The 13685-nt window shown below is 46.8% G+C and overlaps 2 protein-coding genes across 2 annotated transcripts; one reads left to right on the forward strand and one right to left on the reverse strand.

Moving 5' to 3' along the window:
• Window positions 1–6187: 6187 nt before the first annotated feature.
• On the forward strand, window positions 6188–7170 carry AO090012000072 (uncharacterized protein; the record flags this gene model as incomplete). The annotated part of the gene is made up of 4 exons (XM_023236306.1): window positions 6188–6230; window positions 6420–6570; window positions 6701–6773; window positions 7060–7170. The coding sequence occupies 4 exons, from the start codon at window positions 6188–6190 to the stop codon at window positions 7168–7170; spliced, it is 378 nt and encodes a 125-aa protein (XP_023091241.1).
• A 3767-nt stretch (window positions 7171–10937) lies between these two features.
• Window positions 10938–11700, reverse strand: AO090012000073 (uncharacterized protein; the record flags this gene model as incomplete). The annotated part of the gene is made up of 4 exons (XM_001727096.3): window positions 10938–11009; window positions 11071–11355; window positions 11403–11562; window positions 11624–11700. 4 exons carry the CDS (start codon window positions 11698–11700, stop codon window positions 10938–10940), a joined length of 594 nt encoding a protein of 197 aa, XP_001727148.3.
• Window positions 11701–13685: the final 1985 nt, after the last annotated feature.

The raw sequence follows: 13685 nt of genomic DNA on the forward strand, positions 1-13685 counted from the left end.
CTGGCAGCAAGGCGTCTCTCCGAACCCCTTACACGAATGACTCAGGGAGTGCACCCCCATCACATGGCTGCTGACAACAGGCGTGGCCATTCATTTGCCACGGGAGGCCATTATCCATTCTGTGTCACGATATGTAGCAGCCTCACCTTTGTTGCGAGGGTGGTCATGAGCAATGGCAACAGGAATAGCCCACAGACGTAACACGAAAACCAAAGAAAACCGATGTTTCAGTTCACAGCATCAAGGGGCCAATTGCCAATTAGATGTGACACTGTCCTGTAGTACCTGCTACTGGCACTCAGGCTGGCTCAACTGGGGTGGCACATCTGTTTAACCACAATGCAGGATAAAATGGCCACGGCCGAGAATCGTCCATGGATCAGGCCACGTATAAGGTCGCATGCCCCGGATTGTACACACTAAATGTGACAGACCCACTGCGCAACTCATTACCATGTTCACGACACTGGCACGTTGGGGATCTGTGCTTCATCAGCCTGGATCCGTACCCTTACATTGCTACCAAAATTGTTTGAACCGCGCTTTCCGCGACAGCTCTCCAACAATAGTAGGTTATAGGGTGAGATCTTGTGTCCATGCACGGGCATTTCCCTCCCACAGTCCCTCCACAGTGGAGATGGTTCGGTGGAGACAAAGACGGTGGTGTGAGACACTAAGATGCGCTGGTTTGTAGATTAGCAATCGTTCAGCCCCAATAGGCTACAACCGGTCAACACACCCAAGAAAAGCAGAAATAGCCTTGTGCGTGGACTGGATCTAGTAATCTTGAACTGCTTTGCTCTTTTCTGCAAGTGTCCCAGTGTGTAGTTAATGCGTGTCATAGGTGTATGTGGGTCAGCTGAATCCACCGATAAGCGCGGTTATTAAAAGACCCAATCTGGTCAATCAGTGGCGTGAAATCTGCAGTAAACGATTCATGGTTACTCCACATAGCAAAAACAGTTAGTTTAGACTTTTTCATGGATCTGGAACGTACCTTTTCTCCAAGTCGTCATGCACAATTTCTTATGACTCTCTAGTTCCGTTCATAGTGCGGCACTATTAGAAATCGGTTCCACTGCCTTGGCCAAGTCGCCCTTGACGGCCCTTCGTCGATGGGAAATGTCACAAAGCTCATGCGATATACTGTTCAGTATGTGCTAAGGCGAAAGCACAAGGCTCACAGGTATCTGAACCATGTTGCTGATGTTGATGTTTTCTCAATAGATGACCTGCAAATTTTGCGTGTTGTACGCGATTTGTGGAACGCCTACAGATGCATGGCAGGGATGTGTCCTACTGCAGAGAATATCCCTCTAGTCTTATGTGCAAGAATCGACATCTTATGGTGCGCGCTCTCGACCCTCGCATGAGTGCTCGAGTTATGATAACTATCTCACTTCCTATAGCAGTCATTTGTCATTCTGATCAAACTATGTCTATACTAAGACCAGCTATAACCACATATCTCACTCAACCCACACTCAGGCACATGCTACCATTGTCTGGAGGTAAGACCAACGCTAAATCTACAAAAGATGCGAATACACGGAGAAGAATCATTTACAAGAGTCTCTTCAACACTTCAACCTCTGTTTACCCACACCAGTCATCTATAATGAGAGTCCCTAAGTGGATACGGATACGAGATTAGTACTTATTAGCCACCAGCAGTGTCCATCGGAGTAAAGCGCAGACTTCCCTACCGTGATCCGGCGATGGAGAAGATGATTCCGGTCACTGAGAGAGCTTCCTGTGCATACTAGATGCTGTTTTGTCATACGAGCTTCCCGAGCACAGACCACTTATGAGGAAGCTGCAGTAGCGTGGAGACGGTTTGTTGCCCAAAGGTTTTGGGCCGACTGATGGGAGACCAAGGGTTATGAAAATGAGTTATTGCGATCTTCCAGCAAAGGTATTGATCTGCTTTGTTGAGCTCCGTAGCTGCCCTTATCATCTATCGTTAGGACAAGGCTACAGAACCATAATTAACGGCAGCCAACGGCTATTATGCGTTGTCCAGCGATAACTAGTTCATCTTTTATGTCTATTCTTATCAGGGATCGCCCTGTACAGGCCTTGAAGGGCCTTGCACTTCGTGCCCTTCTGTATTGGAGGAAAGATCGTACGAAGATAGGGATGAAGCACTCTATTTACAAATGCAGATCATTCCATTCCTAAGAAAGATACGTCCCGATGTCTAAAGCTGAGTGCCAGTGCGCCGTTTCGTATTCACACATTTAAGGCCGACTCTTCAACCGGGCCCAGCGGTATTCCGTTGCCCTGAGATCTGTGAACCATCCAACTCCGAAACAATGTGATGTCCTGGTAGCTCGGACTTGGGCCTATTTGACTGCGGTCCTTGTGACATGCCGTTATTTGTGACTGGAAAAGGTGGAACCTGCGAATGTCCAACCTCTGGCTTAGCCGGAGCTGGTTTGCTTCTCCTTGACCCACACCTATACCACAACCATGCAATCAACCCGAATAAGATTATTGCGCCTAAGCAGGCGGCGACAATGATTCCGGCCTTCGCTGCAGGGGACAAATGCGCAGATATGGAGGCGCTAACTTTTATTCCAGAAGACGAGTCCGATGACGTTGGAGGGGGTTGCGTCGACGTCGGCAAGTCAGTTGCCATGTGGTTGATCTGGATCATGGGAGCTCTGACAGTATACGCAGAGATAGTGTGCGTCAGGGTCACCGACTTGGATGTTGTCGCTGTGACAGTCGCCGGTACTGTCATATATGTATAACCATTGCTCGAGCCGGACTTGCATTGCACGATTGGGAAAGAGCCAGTAACATAAACGGATTGACATGTTTGATATTGGTCATGGCGGGCATGCCCACATGAATAGCCGCTGTCAAGATCCTTTAGTTAAACTCGACATCCGGGCGCCCCCAAGGGAGATATTACGATCGCGTTGGGCAAACCTACCTCGGACAACAACCTACAGCAGTCTCGCCGTCATTCAACGAGTATTGGAACTGGAAACCCCCATTTGATCCACCTGTCGCCGAACACGCAGTCACCATCCCAGCAGGGCAATGTATACCTGGCGAATAGAAGCCCCAGCCGTTGAGGGCTACTCCTGTCGCCAGGTTGGGATTGGCCCGAGCTGGCCAACATTCAACATCATCCTGCACCCCTTGATGGTTAAAGGCATTATTACTGCATGTTTGAGCCTGCCATCCTTGTGTGCAGGTTGGACATGCTCCTACAGCAACAGTACATGATTCCGGATAAGTGAATGTGGTAGTCAATGGTCCGAGGTTGGTCCTGAGGGATGTCATTGGTGTGTTTTCTTGTGTTGGTAAAACCTTCAGGAAAGCCTCTTATCTAGGACAAGCATTCACAATTTTAGGCGGAATGCAGGGAGGGAGGTGGAAAACCACAATTAAGCGAGAAATATTAGCCCAGTGACCTGATTATGTTCAAAAATAAACATATCTCAGATACTTTTATCAATCTTGGTATCTGCAGTATCCGCGTCAACAAGGTGGCTTACGCGACGTATGTTTTGCGGAGGTTTAAACAATTGCCAGACGAAGGTGGAATTTAACGAAAGTCCCCTGTTGATCTCGCAAGACTTGAATCCATAACACCGTAGTAACCCGAAGCAAGGGGGGAAGGCTATACAAAACACTCCATCCCTGCCAAGGCTCAGCCCGGTTGATCGACAGGGCTGAATGTGTATCAATGTAATAATAACTACCATCAAGTAGGATGTGTGCGCGCAATAGAGACCAAATAGCCTTGCATATGACATGCGCATGTACAGGAATTTCTTCGGATACTTCTAGCTTACTTCTTTCTTCAAGTTGACAATCCTTATTGTATCTAGTCCAGCCCCCATGCCCCACTATATATCTTCAACCTGAGGCCAGCTCTTATTCGACATGCTATGTTTTACTCAGACACGACCTCTTTTTTATATCAATCTACCAGGATTCTCCTCCATCTCTGTCTTACAATGGTAATAGCATGGCTAAATGGAGAAACGTTTCTATAAATATTATCTACGAGCTAGAAGCATGACTTCAAGTTGAAAATCATTAAATGGATATTTCGCTCCCTCGCCCCTCTCCCTCTCGCTTCAAGTATCAAGAATCAAAGAAAAAAGAGAAAGAAAGAAAAATCCAAAGCTAAAGTGTACCAACTCTTGTCAAACTTCAAACGAGGACCCTGAGGCCATCGCAGAGCAAAAGCCGAGGTCTCGACTCAAACCGATGCCTAATCACAGCCCGATAACACTGAATACTTCGGCTCTTCGAGAGTATCCAGAAGGAACAAGACAGTTGCTCCGGAGCTACAGGTGCAACAAGGCGGGATAATGAAATGTCTACTACACTTGGATAAGGTCCACGAAGGCATTCACTTTACCGCTGGGGTGTGGTACATGGCCACGATAATGGAGCCTAGGTTACTGCCGAATATAGATTCCCACTAGATTAAGGCTATCGGCGAATCAAGGTCTACTGTATCACTAAGCGCCTGGCATATATGTTGGTGGAGCAGAATGAATCATTCAAATAAACTAGTGAACAGCCGAGGGAACTGAGCGCGCACGGACACTTGTTCGCTTACTCGGTCTGCTACCCTCTGTCTCTCGGTCGCATATTCTATACCGAAGCGATCTTGAGGATCTTAGACTGTATTGGCTCTCGGGTTGAGACATAACGTTAGTTGTGGCTCCTATATCGGGCGGCATGTCCGTCCAAAGGGCATTGGTATCAGCTCATGCTCACAGCGTGAGGCGACTGAGCTCACCAATCTTTTTTGATTCCCAGCGTACACCATTTGCATGCACATTCGCAACTCGGCAGGCCAGTCAAAGTTCGAGTAAACCTGCGCCCAGATCATGTTCGTTCTCCACTGTGGTGTCTCCGTCCCATGTTGACCCAGCCCGCGAGGAGTTGAATGCCGACCGTCTGATATCTTCGCTGCCACTGGTCCGATACCTTCGGTCGCTATCACTATCGGGCAAGGGTGTACCACGATCATCAATCTATGAGGAGTCACGCCCTTCACGTACCATACATCCCACTGCCAGTTCGGTGCACATGGTCATCGGACCGCTGTCTGGGCCGACCAAGATGCCAACCGACCCATATTTCTTCGTCAAATCAGACGACGCATGCCGCTTGATCGGCATTTGTTACCTAGGGAGTAACCTCTGTGGTCATCCGGGATTCGTCCACGGGGGTCTCCTGTTTACATTATTCGACGATGCCTTTGCACGGTGTGCTTCGAATGTTTTTAGTAGTCGGATAGGCATGACGGCAAACCTCGATATCAGTTTCCGGAACCCGTCTATTCCAGACAGGGTATACATTTACCGCAGCAAGGTGATCAAAAGAGAGGGACGAAAGGCATGGATCGCTGGTGAAATTCGGTGCCTTAGGCCTTTCACGGCCGAGGAGATGCTCAGGCGGCAGGAGTCGACTAACTCTAAAGTGAGTGTAGAGGAGAATGAAGGTACACTAGTTGCTGAGGCCAAGGCACTTTTCGTTGAGCCCAGGGACGTTACTGTAAGATCCTCACTCATACCACGTTGTGTCTAGTATCTAACAGCATATAGGCGATGGTTCCACTGTATCCCAAGTAGAAGATGAGCTACTAATGTGTTGTTCTGGATCAAATCAGGGACACTTCATGCTATAACATAGGTCACATAACCCAAAATCTATCATTCGGGGCCTCTTCCTGAATTTAAAAGTAGCAGCAAAAAGTTCGGCCCACTGTCAACATGGTTGAACGGTTTACGATCTATACTGCCATGAGCCGACAATAGCCGAGCCCGACCTCATTCTTTGGGACGATATGGAGTATGGGCCACATAGTGTATTCAGTGAAGAGCTGCTGTGGGTCTGATGATTCAGTTATGCTTAAGTGAACTTTCGTTAATTTTAACTTCTTACTTTTTCACCTAAACGAAGCTTTCTATCCCGACGTTCTGGTTTGTAGACGTTGTGTCCCACGTGCATACATCGACGACATAGAATTGCTTTCCACATCGCGAACTGCTCAGTAGTTCCAAAATAATAGTTACGACCAAATGAAACAGGTGAAACATTTTGTTAATCATATTCAAGTACACCTCCGCCTCTAGCCGCTCCATTTGTAAAGGATACAAGCTTTTTTCCTTTTCTCTCCCGATATCGGTGTCTCATACTCTTTGCAATGAAACTCTGCCATTACCATGTCTGCTTTTTACGTTTCGTCTGTTAGGACTGTCTGTGCCTCAAGAGCTAGTGCAATGAATTTTTTTTTCTTGGTGCTTACCCAAGTGGTACACTATAAGTATACCAGACGTTCATTTGGAAAGCAGATACCGGATCGGATGCGGATCTTCAATTGGCATAAACTGCACTAAATATCACAAGTCTGAAGATGACACCGAATGATACGAAAGTTCCTGCTGGGTTGGGGTTGGAAAGCGCTGACACCGGCTTTCAATCCCAAACGTCTCTAGAAGCGAAGGCTGATCATCCATTTGCATTGGCTCAGGATGCCTTCGGCGACGAGTCAAATGCCGAGGTGAAATACAAGGTCTTATCATGGTGGTAAGCATCAAAATCGGGGGGACTGGCAACCTTTTACTGGGGTTTAGCTAATAGTGGCCACTAGGCAATGTGGATTACGTCCGTTTACCAACCCATATTCCCTATGCGAGTCGAACTGACCTGTTGCCAGTCATGATCGCAGAATCGATATCCCTTGGTGTCTTATCCTTACCAGCAGCCGTTGCTGCGCTCGGTCTAGTCCCGTTAGTGACCCTCTACTCCCTACAACTGCGACTTTGACTAATAATCCGGCGGCATGATAAGGGCGGTTATTCTTATTATTGGCCTTGGGCTACTAGCCACATATACTGGATACGTTCTTGGGCAATTCAAGTGGAAGCATCCCCAGATCTCCAATATGGCGGACGCGGGTGAGGTCCTGTTGGGAGCGTTCGGTCGAGAGCTATTATGCGCCGGACAGACACTGTTCCTCATATTCCTGATGGCAGGCCATCTTGTCACCTTTACGGTGGCATTGAACTCCATCAGCGGCCATGCGACCTGTTCAATGGTCTTTGGTGTTGTTGGGCTTGTTATATCGCTCATTTGTTCCCTGCCCCGGACGATGAAGAATATCTCATGGCTTTCTATACTATGTGAGTGCAATTGTACACCAATAATCTTCAACTTGTGTTACTTGCTTTTGAAACTAACTAAATATTGGCAGCCTTTATAAGTATCTTATCCGGTGTGTTCGTTACCATGATTAGTGTGGGTATCACAAAACCTGGCACAGGTGCTGCAGCAACGACCAAAACCGATTTATATCATGGGTTCTCCGCAGTATCAAATATTGTCTTCTCTTACGGTGAGTATCCCCTTCAAAGCTACTATGAGTTGGGTACTAACGCTAGCATATCCTCAAGCCGGGCATATCGGGTACTATAGCTTCATGGGTGAACTGAAGAACCCCCGTGACTTCCCCAAGGCCCTTTATCTTCTCCAAGCTGCTGAGATTGGCATTTACCTCTTGGCATCTCTCGTGATCTACCGTTATGCCGGTGCAGACGTCGCCTCACCAGCGCTAGGGTCAGCCCCTTCGGTCGTTAGTAAAATAGCCTACGGTCTTGCGTTACCCGCTGTATGTACCTATCCTGTCATGTCTAGGTTTCCGATAGTAAACCCAACTAACATATCTCTCAGATTTTAATTTCAGGCGTCGTTGCAGGCCACGTCGCCTCAAAGCTTATCTACATGCGTATATCCCATGGTACAGACCGGATGCACAAGCGAGACTTCCTTGCAATCGGGTCCTGGATAGGAGTCATTCTAACACTCTGGGTCCTGGCATGGATAATCGCCGAAGCCATACCCGGTTTTAATAGTATTCTTACTTTGATTAGTGCGCTGTTTGCGAGCTGGTTCTCTTATGGTCTTCCTGGGTTTTGTTGGCTACATATGAATGCCAGCTCATACTTTGCCTCGGGCAAAAAGATCATGCTTACTTTGGTTAATGTATCGACGATCGGTATGGCCTTTTGTATATGTGGACTGGGTGTTTATGTTGCAGGGAAGGATATTCATAGCAATCATTCTGGGGCTAGTTTTTCCTGTGCGAATAATGCATAGGTGTTTTTCAATTGAATGTTATTTTTCGTGCGTTATTCGAGCAATCCTAATTCAATCCCACTCGGCCCAAACAACCATCTGGCGTCAAGGTCGTGTATTGAACACCTAATTCCTACATGACCCTCAACATCATATATTACATCTTCGAGTATACTTTGAAGAGGTGCTAGGATTTTCGATTTCCCGTAGTCTCGTCTACAATACCCCTTTGGTCATTATAGAAAGGATGATGATATCTACTAAACAAGCTACATTTCATACAGAACAATAGTATATGCTATACTAATTCCCTATACTATACTCTAAGGTTTGCCACTGAGTACTCGGGACAATCGAGGATTCGAGAGGTGGTGTGCCGTCCATCCCACTGGCGGGCGAAGCGGTATGCCGAACATCGGTCGGTATGAATGACCCCGACTGCTGATGGACTTGGGTTAGACGGTGTATGTGGGTAATCGGAAATTTTCTTTACGTATAATTTGGACACTCCTAGAGGGAAGTAGGGCATAGGAACAAGCTTGGACCAAATTCGAAATGAACTCTCGGTTATCCGCGGGCCTTGCTCCGATTACCGCTCCGTATGGTCTCCGAGCTACATTTAAATTAGAAAACAAAGGAGAGATACTAAAAAAGGAGGAATTTAGCAAAGTAGAAATATAAAAGTAAGAGCGTAATCGTCACCGTGCATTGCCTCTCGCAATTCTTCAGTGTCTTCCTTGGCTTGAACCTTGTCTAGAGATATACCAGATGGTCATAGTTACCATCCAAAAGAAGATCGTCCAGGTAACATAAATGCCGTCCTTCTATCTACCAAGTTACTGTACGCACCACATGTATGTTATTGCAATAGCCTGGGCATGGGTGGAAGACAACGTCTTGTGAAAGTTCTTGCCCGGGTTTCTATTGCGTGAATCCAGCCCACGACTTCCATGTAAAATGGATACAATGGCACCACAACCAAGGCTACGCCGCGCCCTCGCCCTGCTCAAATCCATACGCAGGCCTTCGCCGGCTGTCTCGATCGAGCTTGATAAGCATACTTGTGGCCTAGAACATACTTATACCACATTTGACCGGATCCAAGGAAGTGTGACCGTTATCGTGCAATCGGAGACCCCAGTCGAGAATATAAGCATTACTTTCGAAGGTATGATGATAGCTCATTGAATCTCTTCCCGAGTCGTACGTTGTTCGCTTGCGCACAAGGGTCTAATCATATTGTGAAGGCACTGCCAAGGTATCCATCGGACGCGAGACCTGTACCCTTAGCAACACTGAAGCTACGCAGACGTTCCTGCAGCTCAAACAACCTGTCGCCCGAGGCATAGACGGGGTGCCGAAAGTCCTTCAGCCAGGACACCCTTACAAATTTCCTTTCACCTTTGTCGTTCCCCAATATTTACCTAGTCAATCGTGCAATCATGATATCAGCTGCTTGGGCCTCAAACATGCCCATGTTCAGTTGCCACCGACGCTCGACGATCCCAGACTCGGACATGGGAGAAGGACAACCCTTGATTATGTTTCCTCCGGAAAGTGCCACATATCATACCGTGTGCGCGTCAATATTTCAGATGGCTTTATTCTAGGAAATAAAAGACCAAGGCGGCTTGTGGACTGCGCTAAGAGTGTGCGAGTTCTTCCCATCGCTGTGCATTTGCCTCTGCCCATAGCCAGCTCAGATACCTATACACGGATGGAACAAAACCTTACTCAGGGGTTTGCGCAGCCAGTGTTGGGGCAGCTCATCACGGAAGCCTCACACATCCCTCCGATTTCGCTCCAATACCCACTCGATCACAGTGATATGCATAGGGCGGTGCGTCTCAATTTGAGGTTCAATCCATTAATGGATGCAGCGCCTCCCCAGTTGAGAAAGGTATCGGCCAAGCTTCAAGCCTCCACATTTTATAGTCCTCTTCCATGGGAAGATTATCCATCTTGGACCAACCAGGGACTCGCTAATGGATGGGACCGAGGAGCGTTTACTGAAAGCTTACCCATGGCGACATTTTCGATGGGGTCACTTAAGTGGGTGAGGCATCAGACCATGGGTGGTGAGCATAGGACTCAAGGATTAGACGGACTATCATTGTTGGATCATACTACACCATGCAATGACAGTCGAAGCTACTATACAGCCTTTATTGTCTTACCAATCGTCTTACCACAGCCAAGGATGCATATACCAACCTTCCACTCTTGTTTGATATCCCGCACTTACAGCATTAACGTTCGCCTTTCTTACCATACGCCCAAAACCGCTCTACAAAGCGCCAGTACTACCATTAAGATACCTCTAGTGCTACAGTACACACCCAAAAATCACCATACCAGCTTAGACTATGAGGCAACAAGCGCTTCTGATTCCGCTGTCATGAATGTTCTTCCGCCACCGGAATATGCCTCTACAGTATAAGGCTGGGTACTGGCTATTATGCTTATAATTTGTGGGATGGGATACCGAAGCTGTCAAAGATATGATGGGATCAACCAAATCTACCACCACGGATTGGAAACTGGCGGAATGAGATATGCTTTGTCTAGATAATCCTTCTAGGCCGCACCGCATATTTGTATACTCTTTAAACAGTAATGACAATATACCCCCATCTGATTGAAAGTAGTCGCAGTCAGATTCTCTTGAATTGTTTAGGTGCTCAACCCTACTTGGGTATGGTCGGTCTTACTCAATTCATTAGGCCATATCTTTAGTTCGCTAAGGATTCTCATCCATTTTATGGAGTATTCGACGCAAATATAAGAACAAAACAAATACATCCTGTTATCGTAGCCTTTTACTCTCCAGAATACATAAGAATGTCCTCAATGGATGGCTCATCAAGAGAAAATTCAGACAAAGGTAGCCTCTATTCGAGTTTTGCCATGGTTAGCGCAAGAATGTAAGAAACGCTGTATCCAGTCACTTACAGCATTCAGGAAGAAATCAGACCCATCGTCAGCATTATCGTCAAGGCCCACCTCATTCGAATTGTTGCTCGATTTCATTGCAGTCATATGACGCTTTATTTCAGCGACTTGATCGAGGATATGGTTAACTTCGTCTGCCTTCCCAGCCAGCTTGGCACCTTCAAACATATCCCGTGCTTGTGCAAGTATACGCATAACCCCTTCCAAATCGATACAATCATAAGCAACGCACGTAGCACGAGAGAGGAAGTTGATTGCCAAACCCAGCGCAGAGCCAGAATAGTCCTGTTCAATTAAGTATGCGTACTTCGTATAAATTAGGAGCCACGTACAATGGAATAGTTCAGGTTAGTTTGGTAATCAATGGAGCGAAGAGCGCATTTAAGCAACGCCTTCCCAGCATCAACAGCTGCTCGTATGAATTGAACTCGAAGCGGGTCATTTCTGGCACTATCTGGTTTGAGGCCTTGGAGGATGGATCCATTTAGGTGCCTGCACAGTTTCTCAGTATATAATCATTCTGCAATCTGGTTTGGCAGAGTTAGCCACATACATTCGAGCAAAGTTGTACGGTATCTCCATTCGATTGCGGTCCTGAGGCTTGGAAAATGTCTGGTAGATGGGATCCATTTCTTCATCGTTTCGTCGGTACCATGATTCCAGCTGTTTGTCGTAGAACTGGAGCTGTCTGCACACATCCGATGTAATCGGCTGTTGCTGAATATTGTCGGAAATTACCACGTCCTTTTTTGCCTGATCTGATAGTCAAATACACAATGAATTTAGGATATCAGCCATTTTCAGATTGAAATTGATGTCACGTACTGAGGATACCGTAGATCTCCAAATATGCCCGTATTCGATAGTCCACATTACGCCGATATGGAGTGGACGTCAGATCGCTTCCTAACCTCGTGTAGCGATCAATCTCGCTGACAAAGTACGTTTTGTTGGTATTGTGCCTGGATTTCGAGCTGTCAGTTTCATTACAGGGAAACACAGAAAGGAATTGAAAAAGTACACAAGATCGACGCAGCAAAAGGACAACCATGTCCGTGCTCTGTCAATAGAATCTTCATCATGCTCACTGGTCTTATCTGCTAAACTTAAAGCCGTCTCGGGAAGTTGCATCTGGTAGGCAATTGACAGCATCAATCCCAATAGTCGGTAATTCTTGTGCCACACCGCCATTAACAATATACCCTTTACTGTCTCGAGCGAAGGAACAGGTCCAAGTAATGTTTGCTGAATCAACGAGTAGGTTTCATTTAGACATTGACGATACAGGTGAGGTGCAGACGCACGGGCGCCGATCGTACACATGGCTGCCAAGAGGAGCGGACATCTCCGGGTTTCCTCGAATGAGCCCATTGCGTTATCGAAAAATGCAATAATCTCGCTGCAATTAGCTCGGTAGCTGTACAGTGTTGGCACTGTCAGTCGTAAATAAGTTGGTAATATCAACGGTTATGAGCACGTACAAGTCGAAGAGCTTCCGACAATCCTCCAACGTCAAAATTCCCTTGTCGACAAGATCTTTCCCATCATATCGCACTTCGGATAGCTCAGGGGTTGATTCAGCTTGGATATCAGGCCGTGTAACCTGATCGTCGTTCGGCCGTGCAGTAAATCCAACTAAAGTCTCACTCACATCGTGCAAGCCAATATGACTTGATATCTGCTGTAGTGCCCCTCGAAAAGAATGAAATGAGGAGCTGACTGCATCCTCAAGCTCTCTAATCCGCTCTTCTAGAGCCGCTGTACGGTCATCTTGCTGTGTACTGTTCGAAGTGTAAGCCTTCAGTAGAGTATGAGAGATTCCGGTACTAACTTGCTGGATGTGGATTCTATCACACCAGTAGTAGCTCGGGGGCTCGGTTTCGAAGGGACGAATTTACAGTCCGAACGACTCGATTTACATCTACGTTAATTAAGAGATCAACATACCCCGGGCTGCTTGTTGTGCCGATTACCTCATACAAGACCCATCATTAAAACCGGTGCATCTAACTCTGCGTGTATGTGAGAAATATACCGAACCGCCTGTATACATGGAATGCTTACTTTAGCTTCCTGCACCGCGTACAAGCGACTAAGGACCTAGGATTAACGATCAGACTGAGGGCTGAATAACTGTGGTACCAATGGACGGGCATACCGTGGGGGGATCGACGATGAGGACATGGTCCTGTGCAAGTGCTTGCATGGGGATTATTATGATCACAGGCGGACGTCCTGTCGGCCTCGTGAGGTTGCCGCCTTGTCTATTCGACACGAATATGGCGCGCTTGTGGAGTGCAAGAGGGGGAGATTTAATAGATTTGCTTATCGCTCGCCCGTCCTTGGCATTCCAAGTCTGTGCCGCTCGACATATTAGTAATGGCTTGATGTACTGATTCTTATACGTTGGGTATATCTTGCAGATTCATAACTAGTCTATATGCCTAACATCCTTTGTCTACTATTTTTATTTCTATTGGAGAGACTATCGTTGTCATCTATATATAAGAAAAGAAAAGGTAATATGTTATATTCTCGATATCCACGGAAAGAACATCAATCCAGTTATCTGTGGACGGATAGTATTTTGCGTACAGTCTGCGGTTACTCTGTTA

Source organism: Aspergillus oryzae, chromosome 4, assembly GCF_000184455.2.
Source record: "Aspergillus oryzae RIB40 DNA, chromosome 4".
NCBI lineage: Eukaryota > Fungi > Ascomycota > Eurotiomycetes > Eurotiales > Aspergillaceae > Aspergillus > Aspergillus oryzae.